The 19,234-nt window shown below is 49.1% G+C and overlaps 1 protein-coding gene and 1 non-coding gene across 2 annotated transcripts in view; one reads left to right on the top strand and one right to left on the bottom strand.

Annotated features, from left to right (window-relative positions):
• The window catches only part of SCD5 (stearoyl-CoA desaturase 5), a 172,510-nt gene extending 158,825 nt beyond the window's left edge, over positions 1–13,685 (bottom strand). The window contains exon 1 of the mRNA XM_040237206.1: positions 13,138–13,685. Coding sequence (XP_040093140.1) covers positions 13,138–13,384 — 247 coding nt within the window. The 5' untranslated portion in view covers positions 13,385–13,685. The remainder of the gene's footprint in view (positions 1–13,137) is intronic.
• Positions 13,686–18,886: 5,201 nt separating this feature from the next.
• Positions 18,887–18,989, top strand: LOC120862335. Its single transcript, XR_005720761.1, has one exon. It is a non-coding gene; the product is annotated as a U6 spliceosomal RNA (small nuclear RNA).
• Positions 18,990–19,234: the final 245 nt, after the last annotated feature.

Genomic DNA, 19,234 nt, shown 5'->3' on the forward strand with positions numbered 1-19,234 from the left:
ACCTCTGCAGCTCTTCCCATTCCCCCCCAGCTGCCTTTTATCAACCCGAAGGCATCTCGGGCCAGTGGGATTTCGGGTAAGGTGACAGTCCTGCATCTTTTCTGAGGCAAGACAGGTGGGCGGGGATGTGGTGTGAAACTGCCAGGGACACTGCATCACTCCCAGGCCACCTGTTCCCCAGGTCAGGGCACCTCCAACCCACAGGCTTGAAGAGCCACCCAGGGCACCTGTTAAAATGCAGAGTCCGGGCAGCTCCGAGAGGAGTAACTCAGATGAGCCCCGTAACAGTCCACAGACCACTCTGGGGACCACTGCTTCGCTCATTACCTATGCCGGCTTCTCAGGTTCTACCCCTTCCTGCTTCTGAAAACTGCTCCTCAAAGCTGTTTTCCCGCAAAGAGCTGGGGGCAGTTGGGGAAAAGCTGTTCCTCGAGGTTTTCTATGTGGACAGTGTAGCCAGAATTACCTCAACACAATGCCTGTGTGTCTTAAGTCGATTCAGTCATGTCCGACTCTTTGCAACCCTATGGACTGTAGCCCAGCAGGCTCCTCTGTCCGTGGGATTCTCCAGGCAAGAATACTGAGTGGGTTGCTATGCTTTCCTCCAGGGGATCTTCCCCACCCAGAGTCAAACCTGCATCTCCTGTGTCTTTTGCATTATAGGCAGATTGATTCTTTACGCGCTGAGCCATCAGGGAAGCCTGGATTAGATAATATCAAAGTTAAATTCCTAGTTTTGAACATTGTACAGTGGTTGCATTCTTTTTTAAAATATTTTATTTTTATTTATTTATTTTTAGCCTCCCTGCTTGTGGGATCTCAGATCCCCACCCTTGCCTCTGGCAGTGAAAATGTGGAGCCCTAACCATTGAACCACCAGGAAATTCCCTTTCATTGTAGTCTTACTGTTAGGAAATATATACTGAAGTATTTTGAGATAAAAGGACAGATAGCTCTGATTTATTCTCAAATGGCTCAGAAAAAAATAGCACACACACATATGTGTACACATATATATACTCTAGGCAGACTGAACTATTTCCATCTTATCCCAAATGGGATAAGATGGAAATAGTTCAGTCTGCCTAGAGTATATAGGAGCTACCTGTACTAACAGGGAACTTAACACTGGTTCTATGTGTCTGAAATTATATATCTAAGTAAAAAGCTACAAGGAAAAAGACAAATCCCCAGATGAGCAGGGAGTGTGGAAGAATACAGAAACTCCATTCTGTTTACTTTTGTGTATGTTTGGAATTTTGCATCAATAAGACAGTTCCCTGTACCAAGCCTCAGGTATGATTTCAGTGGCAGGAGTCCTGGGCTTCTGGGTGCCCAGATACCATCTACTACATCATGAGCAATGACCTGTGAGCTAGGAGTACCACCTGGATGATTGGCAAGGTCCTCCAATTCTGCACTCCCCACTCCCGACACCTAGAGATACACCTTTACAACCTTATTTTTACAATGTCATTTTTTTCTGATAATAAAATTAGTATCAAATCTCTCTGGGGGAAACCTTACATAAAGGCAATTATAAATTAGAAAATAAAAATCACCTTTTAGATACACACTGCTTCTATCACAAAAGAAGTTTTTATTAGGACAGGTGAGTTACTTTCAACCCTAGAATTTTAATTGAGTCCTAGTACCTTTCCTTGGGAGAAGGCAATGGCACCCCACTCCAGTACTCTTGCCTGGAAAATTCCATGGACGGCAGAGCCTGGTAGGCTGCAGTCCATGGGGTCGCTAAGAGTCAGACACGACTGAGCTACTTCCCTTTCACTTTTCACTTTCACGCATTGGAGAAGGAAGTGGCAACCCACTCCAGTGTTCTTGCCTGGAGAATCCCAGGGACAGGGGAGCCTGGTGGGCTTCCGTCTATGGGGTCGCGCAGGGTCGGACATGACCGAAGCGACTTAGCAGCTACAGCAGCAGTACCTTTCCTTACATGGTTTAGAATATAAATTTCAGCCAGAATGATCAACTGATTTTTTTTTTTAGAGTTCTCATTCAGTTAGACAAGGATATAAAGTAATGATTATTTGGATCATATGATAACAAGAAAATGCTCATGCAGAGATGACATAAAAATATTTGAATATAGCATAGGGAACTACATTCAATATCATAATAACTTGTAATAGAAAAGAACAGAAAAAAGAATATATACATATGTATGTATGTATCTCCAAACCACTTTGCTACACACTTGAAACTAACACAGTATAGCATATCAAATGTACTTCAATTAAAAAAAAAATTAACAACCCATCAGGGCACCACCCGATCAAAACCAATCAGAACAAATTTAGTTTCAGATTTAAGCTTTGCAGCTATAGTTCCTGGATTGCTGGGAACTGCAGGAGTACCAGGGAAGGCATTGCTGTTCAGTGATTTTAACCACTGGGCACACGCTGACTGAACACCAGCTCTGTGCATGAAGCAATATTAGCACTAATAACTGTGGTTTATCCCAACCCTCGTGGGAGCTCTGCTAAGTTTAGGTTCATATCCAGTCTATACTCAGGGAGGTAGTGACAAATCTCCCCAGAGCTCCACATTAGAGTCAAGAGAGTCTAGAGTAATTCCAGTAGAGCTCAAAGATGCTAATAACTTGTCCACTTGTCAAGAGCCAGGGAGCCAAACACAATGGGTTTAGGGGTGGGTGATGGGAGGGGGACAGATGTGGGTACTATTCACACTTGCTAATAAATATCTTCCTTTGCTTATAGAGACTCTAGGGCAAAGCCACTTGCTTTTGGGGACACTCCAGTGACTCACAGGCGGGGAATATGGACGATCTTCACCGTAACCATCTGTAAAAGCTTCTTATGAACATATTTATTAGAAGAGTAAATTGACTAACTACTCCAGGGAACAGTTACATTTTAGGGATTCATTTCTAATTTCATGCATGGAACTTTTACATTAAATTGTATGTACTACTTAGGGAAAATCACAGCTGTTCCTTTGAGTTATAAAAGGAGGGTAGAGACCAACTGGACATGGAACAACAGATTGGTTCCAAATCGGAAAAATAATACATCAAGGCTGTATATTGTCACCCTGCTTATTTAACTTATGTGCAGAGTATATCATGCAAAATGTTGTAGGGGCATGCAGAATCCTGGGGCACTAAGAATGACTTCTCTCTCCCCAGTCCATCCTCCAAAATCACATGGAAAGTTCTCTTACAGGAGAGAGAAAAAAAAAAAACACTTCTAAAGTTGAGACAAAAGGAAAACTTTCCTTAGAAAGAAAGTCCACACAAATCTAGAAAAAATGGTACAGATGAACTTACTTGCAAGACAGGAATAGATGTAGAAAAAGGACATGTGGACATGGTGAGGGAAGGAGAAAGTGAAAGTGAAAGTCACTCAGTCACGTCCGTCTCTTTGCGACCTCATGGACTATGCTGTCCATGGCATTTTCCAGGCCAGAATACTGGAGTGGGTAGCCTTTCCCTTCTCCAGGGGATCTTTCCACCCAGGGATCGAATCCAGGTCTCCCGCATTGCGGGCGGATTCTTTACCAGCTGAGCCACAAGGGAAGCCCGGGGGAAGGAGAGGGTGGGATGAATCGGGAGATTGGGGCTGACGTATACACACGGCTCTGTGTACAACAGACAGCTAGTGGGGAGCTGCTGAGCAGCACAGGGACTCAACTGTGCCCCGCGCTGACCGAGAGGGGTGGGATAGGGGACGTGGGGGTGGGAAGGAGGTCCACGAGGGAGGGGATGTATGCCTACATGTAGCTGATTCACCTCCTTGTACAGCAGAAATGAACAATGACCTTGTAAGGCAACTGTATTCCAGTTTTTAAAAAAGAAAGGCCACACAGACATCAAACTCATTCATTCAACTCTTCCTTCATCCACCCTCCCAGCACCATGTCTATGAAGCAGAGGACATGTGTTGGGGGCCTGGGGAGGCAGATACGCCAGGAAAGAGCTCAGAACCTCATAGAAATGGCAGACATTGACAACTCACTGTGATGACACCAGGAGTGGGGACAAGCCAAACGGGTAGGGAGTAGAGGGGAAGAGCACGTGAAATGTGAATCCGGGGATGGAGGTGATACCAATGAGGGAGGGTAGCAGAAGGAGTGAAGGCAGGTCCTGCAGCAGAGGTGCCGGCCAGCCCAGCAGCCAGGCCCTTTCCCCCAGAGCCCGGGTTTCCTCCCTCCCCCAGAGCCTGGGTTTTGCTTGGTTCTTAAACCCCACCTCATGTGACACGTGGCTCAGAGGCCAACCCTGATTAGCTTGAATCCCTTGCCAATGATGGCTTAACAAGGGACTTGGGACCCAGTCCTGCTGATGATCCTGAGCAGACAACAGCTGTGAGACAACCAGGAGAGAATTTCTCTGGTAAAACTTCAGGAAGGGGGAGTCTCTCTCTTCTTCTGTAGGACATCGTTGTAACTGCTGGAAATCTGGCAGCCATTCTGCAACCACGTGGAAAACGAAATTCCACAGGACCACCGTGGCAGAAATGAAATCTGCTCTTTGATGTCATTTCTGAGTCATTCTACAAGTGCCCTACCTTAGGATTACTTTCCTGTGAAATTAGAAATTTTCCTTGTCTTTTATGGCATACTGAGTTTTGTGCTACTTGCAGCCAAAAGCATCCTTTGTGGAAGGTGGCCCTTTCCCCAGGCCTCCTCACCTTTACCAGTTCATCTGTTAAAGACTCAAGCTGAGTTCCCAAGGGCCATGCACTGAGCCTCCCTGTTATTTTTCCCCAGCTCTACTCATGAAAATAAAAATAATTTTCTAGCCCATGAATTAAACATCACGGCTGCCGACTGAAAGATTTTAGCACAGCCTTTTGCTGGCAAGAGAAGCAGGATCCCGACATGTTCTAAAATAAGCTACAAGGAGGCAAGAGGGGAGGAGGGGACACCAAGGGGAAGAGACCATCAGAAGGACGACCAAAGAGTTGACAAATCCCACTTGTCCAGTTTCTCCGACCTGTCAGTCTATGGCCCAACTTAACGGAGTGTTTTCTCTAAATTCAACCCAGACGGGTCACCCGGAGGCCTTATCAAAAGGCAGGTATTGATTCAATAGGTCGGGGATGGGATCTGAGAGTCTTTCTAACACTTTCTCCCAAGTGATACTGCTGCTGCTGATTGTTGGACCACAGCCTGCTGGGACTTGCAGAGCCCTTCAGCCTTTAACCGGCTTCCCAGCTGGCGCTAGTGGTAAAGAACCTGTCTGCTAATGTAGGCGACAAAAGAGACGCGGGTTGGATCCCTGGGTTGGGAAGATCCCCTGGAGGAGAGTACTGCAACTCACTCCAGTATTCTTGCCTGGAGAATCCCACGGACAGAGGAGCCTGGTGGGCTACAGTCCAGAGGGATGCAAAGAATGGAATATGACCAAAAGGACTTAACATGTAAGCATCAGCCTTTAACAGCAGGCTGCAGAAATGGGGAGCAGGACGTAGGAAGGAGGATAGTGAGAACTAGCTGTTTAAACTCAGGTTCCAGGGAGGAAGGGAGGTCAGATGAACCCCCCACACACCTGTACCTTTGAGAGAAAGAGGAAAGAGAGCAGACGAGCATAAGAGGAGAAGAGCGCCCTGGGTCTGGTATGCCAGCGCTATTATACCCTTGTAGGCACATTAGTAATCTAGTCCTGGCACAATACCCCCGAGTCTGTGAGATCAAAGGCCCAGCTGAGACATTATTTCTAGCTCTCCCTGAACTCTGGCCAGCCTGAGAGGGAGGCACCCAGCCCCACTGCACACTCGCTCTAAGGTGTCTGCCTTAGGGTCTTTCCTAAAAACCTTCGGGCTCACTCATCCCACCAGCATGTGACTGGTCTAGAAATTATGTGCTCAGAACCACTGGTGTGTGTGATGGGTGAACAGAGGTGAGAGGCAAGTAGAGGATAAGGGCAGCCGCTCTGCAAGCCTGATCTCCTCCCAGTCCTGCTGGTCCTACTGACTGCCTGCCCTGGATCTGGGCCCCGATCACCTTCAACCCTCTGAATCTTCAGGTCCTGGACTGGCCCTGCTCCGGCTCTTCTCTCTCCCCTGGGGACCTCTGTCCTGTGGCTGCAATGCCATCTCACCCGAACCCCACAGCAGGGGTCTCCAGCCAGGCTCAGTTCAGCCACCTCCTCCTCTTGCTTGTTGTTTAGTCGCTAAGTCATGTCCAACTCTTTTGCAACTCCGTGGACTGTAGCCCGCCAGGCTCCTCTGTCCATGGGATTGCCCAGGCAAGTATACGGCAGCTGGTTGCCAGTTCTTTCTCCAGGGATCGAACCTGTATCTCCTGCATTGGCAGGTGGGTTCTTTACCACTGAGCCCCCTGTGAAGTCCCCCTCCTCAAGGGCACCTTCCTGACTGCCCCAGGCTGGTGCTCTGCAGCTAAGGCTGCCTTGGCGATTCTCACCTCTCTGTCTCCCCAACCGGCCTTAAGTGCCATGAAGTCAGGGAGGGATGGCGCGGGTGCCTGGCAAGTCATGGGTGATAATAAGCGTAACTGAATACGGAACAGGGAATTAAATGCACTAGCTGTGCCTCAGAAACACCCAAATACCTTAAAATAATAATAATAAAATAGTCAGGGCCTCCCTCCTAGAGATTCCAATTCATTAAGTCCAGGTGGGGGCCCAGGCTTCTGAATACTGTAAAGGACATCCAAGTGATTCTGATGTTTTGACAATAGTTGAAATGGAAAAAGGAAAAAAATGAATGAATTCGTGGGTGAATGAGTGCGTGACTGCATGTGCAGCTGTGAGGATCTCTCCCGTGGCTTGCTCACACTCCGAGTGAACAAACCATGGGCATTTACAAGGGAGGAGAATGGGTCCCTGCTGTGGTGGCCACCAGCCCATTGCCAGGGGAAACAAATCAGAAACCAACTGCTTTATCCACGACCGGGGCTTTCTGACAACCAGGGTCAGGGGTCGGGGGTGGTGTGGAGGCTGGAACAAGTCCTAACCACCAAGGAGGAGCTGAAGGAAGGGAAGGAGTGAAGGGAAGTAGCAAGGGTCAAGTTCTTTACTGTCTTGTTTCATTTCACTCCAGCTGCGAACTGACGCTGGCTGAGCTGTCATTCTCACAGGGCAACTGGGGACACTGAAGCTGGAGAAGGCGATTGATCTGCCCAAGACTGTACCTGGGGGGCTAGGCTTTGAACTCAGGCACTCAGACTCCAATACCCCTTCTCTCAATCCCAGGATGGTGCCACTTCCACAGAAACGGGACACGTCACAGCAGAGGGATGGGGAGACTGACATCACAGAAGACAGGACATCAAAATAGATGCTCAACAAGAATGCCAGCCAAAGATAATGGTGCCTTTTTTAGAAAATTTCTGGTGGCTCAGATGGTAAATAATCTGCCTGTAATGCAGGAGCCTGGGATTCAACCCCTGAGTTGGGAAGATCCCTGGGAGAAGGGAATGGCTACCCACACCAGTATTCTTGCCTGGAGAATTTCATGGACAGAGGAGCCTGGTGGGCAACAGTCCATGGTGTCACAAAGAGTCAGACACGACTGAGCGACTAACACTTTCACATTGTGTCACCGTTCTGTAAATTTATCACTGGCTTTTTAAACCAATTATTATAATTTTCTACAATACACAAGTCAGGACAAGATGCTAACTAAATGTTATACAAGAAAGGTCGTGCTGTTTTATTCAGATTTAAACATTGTGCATTATATTGGAGCCACGAGAACTCCAGGTCCCAGAGAGACAGACACTGAAGCCCTGTGAGTTTCCTGATGCCGCCCCTGCAGTGGGGGTTAGAAGCCGTAGAGAGAACTCTTTACCCTGCGGCTCCTCTTTGACATTTGCCCTGATGCTTAAAGGAACTTCCAGCTCAGTATTATCATCCCTATTTCAGAGACCAGGAACCCAAGGCTCACACACTGGAGAGAGACTTGCCTGAAGCTGAACTAAGAGGCAAGGCTGAGTTCTCAGCCCTGGTTCCTACTCTGCAGAAGGACTTCACATTTTAGGATCACAATGCAGTTGGCAGTGACCTTGACCAGTTTTAGAAGAAAAAAAGAACCGAGTTAATAATGTTAATCTCAACCTATATTTATACTTGTTGAGACTATGAAGCCAGTAAAAGCACACTCCATTCTCTCGGGTTTCTCTGTACTCCTCCCAGCCTGGGGCGCGGCCCTTAGTGCTTGCCTGGTTATTAAAAATGGAAGAGTTGCAACAATGGGCTGGGAATTACAGACTTTAAAGGGAAGTCTCATCGATGTTTTTCAGTTTTTTTCGTAGTTTGAACATTAAAGTTTTGTTTTTTTAAAAAGATGACTCAAGAAGACAAATGCGGGAAAAATTCAACACTGAGAACCTAAGACATTTAGAGAAATGATTAAGCCCTGTTTTTACAGCAATTGCAATTGGCTCCGCTCAAAAAGCCCCAAAGAAAACACTAGAGACCAGGTGAACAAAAAGGTACTTATTTACAAAATAGTGACTTTTTAGAGGAAAAGGGGAGGAAGAGAGGATGAAAGAGAAGGGGATGGGGGAGAGAGAAGGAGCAGTGTTATTTGTGTTCATTTCTCTTTGGAGACTTTGAGAAAGAACCCTTGTTTCCCAAACCAAAGCAATCTTTTCCATGCAAGAGGCAACGAAGCCACGTTGTATGCCAGCTTTGTTGAACCGACTGTGCTGCAAGAGGGCCTTTTTTTCCTTCTACTAAAGAAAACAAAGCCAGTATCAGGACCAGGAATAATAAGGGGAGCTAACAATTACTGGACATCAACCAAGGGCCAGCCACTGTACCGAGTAATTTACACCTATTATCGAATTTATTTCTCACAACTTCATGAGCAAGAAGTACAGATCTATCCATTTTACAGGTGAGAAAGCTGAGGTCTAGAGATGTTCATTTGTCCCATCAGGCTATGCAGTTGGTGAACAAGTAGAAGAGCAGGGATTCACATTGAGAGCTGTTTCTCTTTTGAGCTGTGGGCTTCCCTGGTGGCTCGGAGGGTAAAGTGTCTGCCTGCAACGCGGGAGACCCTGGTTCCATCCCTGGGTTGGGAAGATCCTCTGGAGAAGGAAATGGAAACACACTCCGGTACTCTTGCCTGGAAAATCCCGTGGATGGAGAAGCCTGTAGGCTACAGTCTATGGTAGGCTACAGTCTATGGGGTCGCAAAGAGTCTGACACGACTGAGTGACTTCACTTTCACTTTCACCCTAGAAAATCCAGAGATGAAACAGAAGTCCAAGGCCACACATTCTTGGAGCTCTTCAACAATATTAAGGATTTGACAGAAAAAAAGAAGCACAACTCAACAAAGATGTTAGGACCATCGAAGGTGTGGATTCAGGCTACCCATGTCTGACAGAAAATAGCTCACCCTTGGGCAGCTCACAGGATCGGACAGAATTTGACTGGTGGACCAGCAGGTTCCAAATCCCTGCCTATCCTGACCCAAGCTCCTGCCAGACTGCCTTATCCGCCTCTGCCACATCTCAGCTTCCTCCCATCGGCTGGGTTCTAGCAACCAAAGGAGCACCAGAGAATCCTGTATCTACTTCAGCAATGGACACATTTGGCCTGGGGCAAGATGGAAGGCTGAGAGCTGAAGAACTCATGCTTTCAAACTGTGATCCTGGTGAAGGCTCTTGAGAGTCCCGTGGACTGCAAGGAGATCAAACCAGCCAATCCTAAAGGAAATCAACCCCAAATATTCATTGGAAGAACTGATGCCGAAGCTGAAGTTCCAATACTTTGGCCACCTGATGCGAAGAGCCAACTCATTGGAAAAGACCCTGATGCTGAGAAAGACTGAAGGCAGGAGGAGAAGGGGGCAGCAGAGGATGAGATGGTTGGATGGCATCACCGACTCAATGGACATGAATTTGAGCAAACTCTGGGAGATGGTAGAGGACAGAAGAGCCTGGAGTGCTGCAATCCATGGGGTTGCAAAGAATTGGACACGACTTAGCAACTGAACAACAACAAGAACTGCAAGATGCAAAGGAGCAGGGAAGATGACTTGTTTCGCATGCCTGATCCTCTCATTGAAATGGTCACGATGTCACCAAGGCATATTTAGGGGACTCGAATGACATTTCAAGGGAAACCAGCAAAGTTCCTCATGTTTCTGGAGACCAATGGCCAGAATGCCTAGACATAGGGCAAGGCTTGCTGGGAAAAAGCACTAGGACTTTGGCCTTGAATCATGACTGCTGTACCTCACTCCCTTATTCTACTCATCTTGGGAGACAGGGCATGAACCAACTGCCCCTTTGGTCAAAAATCCTCAAAGCAGGCCCATTTGTGAGCTCGAACCTTCAGGTAAAGATTTTTCCTCCAGTTGGAGTTCATATTCTGTCCTTGAAACTCATAAACTCATCCCTTAGGACCTGTGGGCACCAAGAGCGTTTCATTCTGACAGCCTGCCCACTCAGAAAACTGCAAGGATAAGAAGAGTAAACAACTTGCTCTGGCCCCAAGGAGAGTCATAAAAAGGCGGGGGATGAGGCAATGGAGGAGGTTTGGACTGAACAACTTGATGAGATCTTTCATGGATGACATTTCACCGCCAAGCAAATTACTCTCCACACACTGCACACCTAACACATCCTTTGCTGGGTACGCTGCATGGATGCCTCCTGTTTCCAGGGCAACCATACCTGGGGTGGAGGGTGGCAAGCAATGGATGGGCTGGCTAAGCCCTATTGCCTTGACAACCCAGGTCCCTGAAGTGGATGAACAACCCACTGGTGCACGAGCTCAGCCCTAACACTAGACAGAGCCAGTGGGAGGGAGGATGGAAAAGGCATCCAGTGGGGAGAGATCTGTAGCTCAAGGCACCAGGGTGTGCCACAAAAATAATCCTGATCAACAGTCCTCCAGGAGACCTTTAACCATCAGCACACCGATCTTGGCTGTCTCTCTCCCTCACTTCTTCTCTCACAAGATATCCATCAGATAACATTCACTTATTTGGAATGTTTCTAAGTCACAAGTTTGGATCTTGAAGCTACAACATCCACCATTGTCTGCTCTTTTTGGGGGGCGGCGGGGAGGGAGCAGGGGTGGGGAGGGCAATGAAGCCCAGGTGGGGAGAGAATCAAGATTCGGGGAATGGAACTGAAAGCAGAAGACTCTGCAGGGAGGCAGAAGGATGGGCCTGGTAGCATCACGCATAAGGTGGATCCCAGACTCCTGCAGTGTGTTGACTTCTCCAGGGAGCCGGAGGAGTCTGGGGCCAGGATGCCATCTTCGGGCCAAGGTCTTTCAGAACAAAGATTCTGCCTCCACCACCATGAGTGGCCGGGAAAGGGCAGAGGTGACTTGGCGAACCTGGAGAGGAGGCCTTGTCCTTGTGGCTCCTGGGGGGAGGCCAAAACCAGGGGGTAGGTGGCTGTAATGGTGGAGCCTGTGGGCCTGTGGAGCTCCGGGCATGTAAGACAATATTTTAAGTGCTCACTTCTCCCTGAGCTCTCTCTGACACTGCAGCTATTAAGACTAAGCCCTAATCTCCTGGTGCCAGGAGGGCTCTGAAGTCCAAAGGCACAGTCCTGCCTCGGCGGGGGGAGAGGAGGGGTGCAGCGGGAGCCGCTCTAAGGGATACAAGGCAATAAGAGCTTTGGTTGGCTGGTGGAGGAAGTGTGTCTAGGAAGCAATGGCTGAGCATCTTACGATCTAATCATCTAGAGGTAAAGGAAGAAGGAAGATAGGAGAATGAAACCAATACATAACAAAAAAGATGGAGAAAAGGACACTGAATTGAGGAAGTGTACTGACTTTTGGAGAGGTTTACTCAAAGCTTTCAGGGGACTTTCAAAGGCTCCACAGATTCCCAAAGACCCCTGCCCCTCCCAACATTCCTCAACCCTGCTCAGCCACACACCCTCCCCAAGAGGCACCCATCTTCTGGAAGGGTCTGCTTGCAGGAGCACAGACTGCAGAGTATCAAGGGAAAGCTTAAAACCGACTGGCCCCATTCTGAACCCAGGCACTTGGAGCTGGCACTATGCCAAGTCCGAAGCTTTGCAGAAAGAGGTCTTCATATTTTCTTCCTTCCTCTTCCCCTCTGGAAATAAAAGGAGGTATGTTTCTCCTGCTCCCCTGTTCCTTTCAGGAGACCTGAAAGGGCTTTTCGAATTACTTCACCAGATTCTCAACCCAGGATACCAAAGCCCTCGGAGCCTTTTTGCCCCGGCTAAGGTGGCCACTATAGTGACTGAGGCCAAAACCAGTTACTAGGGAAGGGGGTTTGGAAGCGGTTCTGAGTCAGCCACTGGAGTCATGCGGGGCAGGCTCTGAAGCCCCCCGGCCCCAGGAGCTGGGGAGGGGCTAGAGGGGCAGTGGGCTCCGGGGTTCCCTCCCATCCTGGCAGGGGTGGGGGTGCTAGGAAAGTGGGTGGCGCGAGGGAGCGCTACAGGTGCGGTGACAGACTGGCACCTGGTCAGAAGGGGACAGGCCTGGAAGGGTCTACACAGCCACCTCGGAGCTTTGTGCTGGGCCAGAGCTCGCCGAGAAACTTCTGGGACCGGAAAACTGCAACCGGGCACAAGAGATCCCGGAGAGGGCAGCGACCGGGGCCTCACAGGCGCAGGAAGGGAACTGGCTTCTTCCATCTCCTGCGCGAAAATCAACGCTGAACCTGCGCCTGTGGCCTCTCCAACCCCCGCTACAACTCCCTTTCTAGTCCTTCACTCGGCCTCAAGGTCCGTGGCCCATGGAGGAGACTGAGACGCTGAAAGGCGGCCGATAGGAGCGCCCCTGGGACGCGCAGGGGCTACACAGTCACCACGTTGGTCTCCCCGCCCTGGAGCCCGGGCTTGGCATCCCCCTTCGCGCGCCTCTGAGCCGCAGGACCCCGAGTCCCTCTCGCTCTCCATCCAGGGGTCGCCAAAGAAGCCTACTCAAGGAGACAGCGGAGGGGGCAGAAGTTGAAAATATCTGAATAGAAATACCTTCCCGTCCCAAAGGCTGGACAACTACAGGCCTGGGGGCGGGGGGCGGCGGGGAGGCGCGGGGGGAGCAGGAGAGAAGGCGAACCGAGAGCCGCGGGGGCTCCACACGGCCCGCAGCCAGAGGCGACCCGCGATCTCGCGCGCCCCGGCGCCGCCGGCCTCACCGCGCCTCAGTGCCCGGGGGCGCAGGAGGACGCGGGCAGGACTACTCACCCCAGAGCAGAGTGAGCGGCTGGGCTTTGGGGATGAGCACCAGGGAGTACACGGCCGCCAAGTGGAGCAGGCTCATCAGGAACACGTTCCTCCAGACGATGTCCTGCCGGTGCCCGCGCGCGCCGGGCCTCTCCCGGCCGCCGCCGCCGCCGCCGCCCTCCGAGCCCTCGACCCCGACCCCCGCACGGATCTCCTCCTTGGCGCTGCGGAAGGGGACCTTCTCCGCGTCCACGGCCGGGCCTGGCATGGCTGGGGAGACCTGGGCGCCCGCGACAGTGGCAGCGAGCTGGCGATCTCCGGGGCGCGGAGCTCTCCGGTGGGGGCGGCGGCTTCTGCCTTCTTTTGAGGGGACTGGGTGGGGGGGATCTGGGGCACCTCCTGTCCCCGCCTTCCCGGCCCTTCTCTGCTTCCTTCTCGCTTCTTCAGGCGTTCAGCGTGGCCTAAGGATGCCAATCTTGGTGCCCGGCATCTGTTGCTGGCGCATCACCCGCTCGGCTGCCGGAGAAGAACTCGGCGGCGGCGAGAAGAGGGGGCGAGCGCGCGGGGAGGGAGGGGGCGCCGGGGGAGGGGAGGGGGTGTGGAAAGAGCCGAGAGCGCGGCGGGGGAGGGACTGCTCGGAGGGAGCGGGGAAGAAAGACCTGCATAGCTACAGCCAATCAGGGTCGCCCTTGCGGCTCTTAAAGAGAAAGGCGCCCCCTTGGCCTCGGCTGCCCCGGCTCCCCGGGGCCGGACGGGGCAGTCCGCAGGGCAGTGGGCAGCCTCCGCCGGGGGCGGGGCGCGGGGGAGTGGGTTAAGGGGGCTGTGGCTGCAAGGTCAGGGAGCCCGCAGAGCCTCCACACCACTTGTGCTGCTGCTGCGGTGGTTTCTCCAGTTCCCCGAAATACCTTTCCCTATTGAAAAAGACTTCTTTTTCCCCCCATCTTTGAAGCTACAGGCTGGAGAATTTGCAATCCTATTCCCAAATCGCAGCGCAAGTTAAGGACAGATCTGGGATGACGATCAGAAGTTCCTGTGTCTCCCGGCTCCTATGGCTCTGCGGCCTGTGTGGAGGGGATGGAGGCAGCCGCTCGCTCGGTTCTTATTTGAACAACTGCAGGCAGGCACACAGTAGGTGCTCAGATAGCGCCTGTCAGATGATAAATGATCAAGGGGCCGGTTAGTATCCAGTCGGGCCCGGCCCATTTGCGCGGCGCCTCAGCCTCGCAGCTGTTCATGGCAAATTCTCCTCTAGCTAGTCGGCTTCTGGACGGTCTTAGCCTTGAAGTCAGCCCCCGTTGAGAATGGGGCTTTAGGGAAAAAAAAAAAATCACTCAGAATGTTCCAAGGCAAATGAATCTAAGAAAAAATCTTGTCTGCTCATTCCCCCTAAGGCAGATAATTTAGAGCTCCTCGGAGAGCACTCTGATGGCACAGGAGTGCAGAGAATGGGCAGCTGGCTGTGCCCAGAACAGCCGTGGCTGCACCTGCAGTGAGCAGAAGGAGACAGGCTCAGGTATGGAAGCCAGGGGCCCTGAATGCTAATTCTTATTCACTGTGACCCAACTCAGTCCCCTAGGGACGAATTTCCTTGTTGTTCAGTTGCTCAGTCCTGTCCCACTCTTTTTTCGACCCCATGGACACCAGGCTCACCTGTCCTCCATTATCTCTTGGAGTTTACTCAAATTCATGTCCATTGAGTCAATGATGCTATCTAACCATCTAATCTTTGCTCTTCTTTCCAGCTGGCAAATTCTATAAATGTGAGTTTGAAAGGACACTATTATGTTGACAAAGCTGACTTCGGGATCAGCCGTTGTTAGTAATTCTTTCCAGCATTCTGTGGAGCATGCTGTGCACTCAGTCATGTCCCACTCTCGGTGACCCCACGGACTGTAGCCCACCAGGTTCCTCTGTCCATGGGATTTCCCAGGCAAGAATACTGGAGTGGGTTGCCATTTCCTTCTCTAGGGAATCTTCCCAACCCAGGGGTCAAACCTTTGTCTCTTGCATCCCCTGCATTGGCAGGCAGAACCATTAACACCACCTGAGAAGCCCTCTCAAATTGTCTGAGACAGAAAAAAAAATTACCCAGAATTGATTACTTGAAAGGGCCACACATGAGAGTCTTGTTGTTAGCAGACCTGAATCAGTCCAGTCAGCCAGAAGAAAATAATGTATAATTTAAAACTGTCCCAAGATATGTGACTTGTGGAATGGGGGCCACTGAGTGAGTGTTAGGGTGTTGCTTCAGACAAAGCTGAAATTATAGAATGAAAGGATACTTGCCGGGCCATCAGATAAATGTCAGCACTGTTGTTAGACCAGTGAGACAGCAGAAAACGAAACGTCTGTGTGCGTGCTAAGCTGCCTCAGTCGCGTCTGATTCTTGGCGACCCACCAGGCTCTTCTGTGCATGGGATCCTCCAGGCAAGTATAGACCCGTGAGACAAAAGAACCTGAAACTTGAGGGTGTCAGTTTCATCAACTTGCTCAACTTTGGTTTCATACTGAACCACTTCTCATGTTCCCTCTGCTCCCCACAACCCCCAGACCCACATACTCCCTGTGGCTCTCTATTCAGCCTGTCCTTTATCTCAGGGTGGACTAGTTGCTCTGTCAAAAGCCTCCCTCTGGGTTATCATAATGACTCACCCCACCATCACTCTAACCATTCAGTCATTGGTTGGGCATGTATTAGGTACCTGCTAGGTGCTAGAGCGGATGGATGCTGAGGATACGAGGACGGATAAGATGTGGTCCCTGCCCTAAAGGAACTCTCCATTTAGGAGAGAAGATAGATTAAACAAATGTTACCTCTTGGCTATGAACTGGGAAGGGCAGCAAGGTCCAGTCCATTATCTGAAAAAAAAAAAAAAATAGTGTCAGGCATCACGTGGATTTGGGTTGGCCAAAAACTTCATTCGGGTTTTTCTAAGACTTTCTGGAAAACCCTGAATGAACTTTTTGCCCAATCCAGTACCTACAAAGAGTCTGGGTGAGGGGTGGCTAAATCATTCCTCATGTGGCCTCAGAGACCCTTATCTGTTAGTTAAACTACTCTAGCTTGAATCTGGCTTAAGTGAGCATCTTCCTGTCATCCTGCCCACAGGTCAGACTGGGTACTGCCACCCCACTTCAGCTGGTTGAACTCAGGATGGGGAGGGGGATGCTTTTATGTTTTGGAGATGGGAGGAAGTGCTCTTCATGCCCTTCAGATAATACTTACAAAAGAGGGGTGACAGAAAACAGCCCCTCCAGGTCTAGCCTCAGAGTGAAACCTCTACAGAAACAAGGTGTTATCCTATTGCTAATAATGAACATTCCCTGCAGTATATAACGCCATCAGACCTACTGTCTCTTTTCTCCATCTTGCCAAAGACCGTAGTATATTTTCATAGCTTCTGGTCAAGACCCTAGAAGTGGATGAGTGATCATCTCATCCATGGAACAGTAACCTTTTTATTCTGTCGAACAAATCATTACCAAAAATGTGGTATGTGCAGGATAAAGTGGGGGCATGATGAAGGAGTAGTTAGTTCACACTAGAGAGGAGGAGGTTTGTGGTAACTGGGAAAGGTTTTCCTTTTTTGGAATTTGATTAAAAAAAAAATTTCACTGTGGTAAAGTACACAGAACATAAGATTTACCATCTTAACCGTTTTTAAGTGTTCACTTCAGTAGTGTTAAATGTATTCACAATGGTGTGTAACTAATCTGTAGAACTTTTTCACTTAGCAAAACTGAAACCCTATACACATCAAACAACTCTCCATTCCTCTGTCTCCCTACTCCCAGGCAGCCACTATTGTGTTTTCTGTTTCTTTGAGTTTGACTCCTCTAGATATCTCATAATACAGTATTTGCCTTGTTATGACTGGTTCAGATCACTTAGCATAGTGTCTTCAAGTTTCATCTATATTATATCATGTGTCAGAATTTCCTTCCTTTAAAACAAAATCCAAATAATATTCCATTTTGTGAGAAATGGCAACCCACTCCAGTATTCTTGCCTGGAAAAATTCCATACAGTCCACACGGTCATGAAAGAGTCAGACACGCCTTAGCAAGCATACTTACAGCGTGAGCATACTTACAGCACAGCATATCTTAATTCAGAGTAGCCTCATGTGGTTACTGGCTACATATTAGACAGCACAGTTTTGAAGGATGGCTAGTTTACTAGACAGAGACATGGTGGAGGGCATTCCTGGCAGAGAAAGCAGTGTGAGCAAAAGCTTTTGCCTTTGTAACTTAGAGAGGTATCTGGAATATCCAAAGTGAAACTAGGGGTGTGCGAGAAAGAGGAGTGCGAGATGGAGATGAAAAGTCATGCAGTGGGCGGCCCATGGAGGGTGTTTTTCGTGCCCTGCAGAGCAAGCAACTGGTAGGTGAGGGGAGTCGCTGATTGGCTTTATGCAGTGTAATAATATGATCAAGCTTGCATTTCAGCAGGACCACTCTGGGGGAGCTGTGGAGAATGACTGGACGGCAAATAGAGAAAGCTAGGACTGGAGATAAGAAGAGCTATTAGGACACCGTGTTAAGAATCTGGTCAGTTGATGAGGAGGATCTGAAGCAAGACACAGGTACAGATTCTGAAAAAGAAGCATTAGAGAGGAGGTGATAAAGCCAGAGAAACGCAAAGAGAAGCACCAACAGGATTTGATGCTCGACTGAACATGAAGGAGGAGAAATAAAAAGGACAGGATTCCTCTGGGGGTCTCTGGATTGGGTATTCAGGTAAAACACAATGCCACTTACTGAGTGCCAAATCATACTGTGTTTATTACCAATTTTGTGAAATGGGGATAATGATGCCTCTCTTACAATATTTTCATGGTGACTGAAGTTTAGAACTGTTGCTGGCATGTTGTAAAGAATCCATAAATATTAGTCATCATCAACATTATTATCTTATCAATCATTTTGGGGATGGGACTGAAGAAACAGGAGCAAGCTCAATAAGGAAAAAAAAAGTCTTGTTTTGGACACCCAAGTGAAACTGTCCAGTAGGTTGTTAAATATACATATAGACCTGGAACCCAGCAAAGGTTTAGTCTGGAGAAAATAACTTTTAAATATATATATATATTTGGCTGTATCAGGTCTTAGTTGCAGCATGTGAACTCTTAATGACAGTTCAGTCACTCAGTCGTGTCCAACTCTTTGTGACCCCATGAACCGCAGCATGCCAGGCTTCCCTATCCATCACCAGCTCCCAGAGTTTACCCAAACTCATGTCCATTGAGTCAGTGATGCCATCCAACCATCTCATCCTCTGTCGTCCCCTTCTCCTCCTGCCTTCGATCTTTCCCAGCATCAGGGTCTTTTCAAATGAGTATGTGGGATCTATTTCCCTGACCAGGGATCACACCCAGGCCCCCTGCATTGGGAGCATGGAGTTTTAACCACTGGAGCACCAGTGAAGTCCCTGGAGAGAGTAACTTAGTTGTAGTTTGGTTTAGTAAAATCCCGGCAGTAGAAGCAGTCGCCCAGGGAAGGTAAGAATGAGGCTCAGAACAGACTGCCAGTGAACGGCTATCTATGAGACTGGCAAAGAAAGGGAAGCCAGTGTGGACTGAGGACAGAAGAGAGATGGGGAAGAAGGAGCAGAGTGTGGGAGCGCAACCTTGAACACTACAGAAAGGCTGGGGAGGATGGGAATGAGGAGTCCACTGCAAAGAGGCCATCACTGACCTTTGCCAAGGCCTTTTCAGTGAGTGATGGGAACTGTCCTTACACAGAGGTGCGTTTAAGATAAGGAGGAGATGCTCGCTTAGGCAGCCCATACTAAAATTGGAATGACACAGAGAAGATTAACAAGGCCGCTTAGTAAGCTTGATGTGCAAATTCGTGAAGCATTCCATATTAAAAAAAAATAATAATAAGGAGGAGGAGACAGCATGGTATACCTGTATAAGTTAACTTTAAGAAGCTTGGCAATATTTAAGAAAAGAAGAACAGAGAGGTGAAATTTAGTGTGCGTCTATGGATTTGAATGTGAAGGATTTGAATATATTCAAATTTGGGAGAGGGAAAGATAATGAAAGGTCAGAGTTCAAATGTATGAGAAAGAGGATGCTTGCTGGAGCTATTTTCCTAGGGCTGGGGGATGGTT

This window comes from Oryx dammah, unplaced genomic scaffold (genome assembly GCF_014754425.2).
Source record: "Oryx dammah isolate SB20612 unplaced genomic scaffold, SCBI_Odam_1.1 HiC_scaffold_3, whole genome shotgun sequence".
NCBI lineage: Eukaryota > Metazoa > Chordata > Mammalia > Artiodactyla > Bovidae > Oryx > Oryx dammah.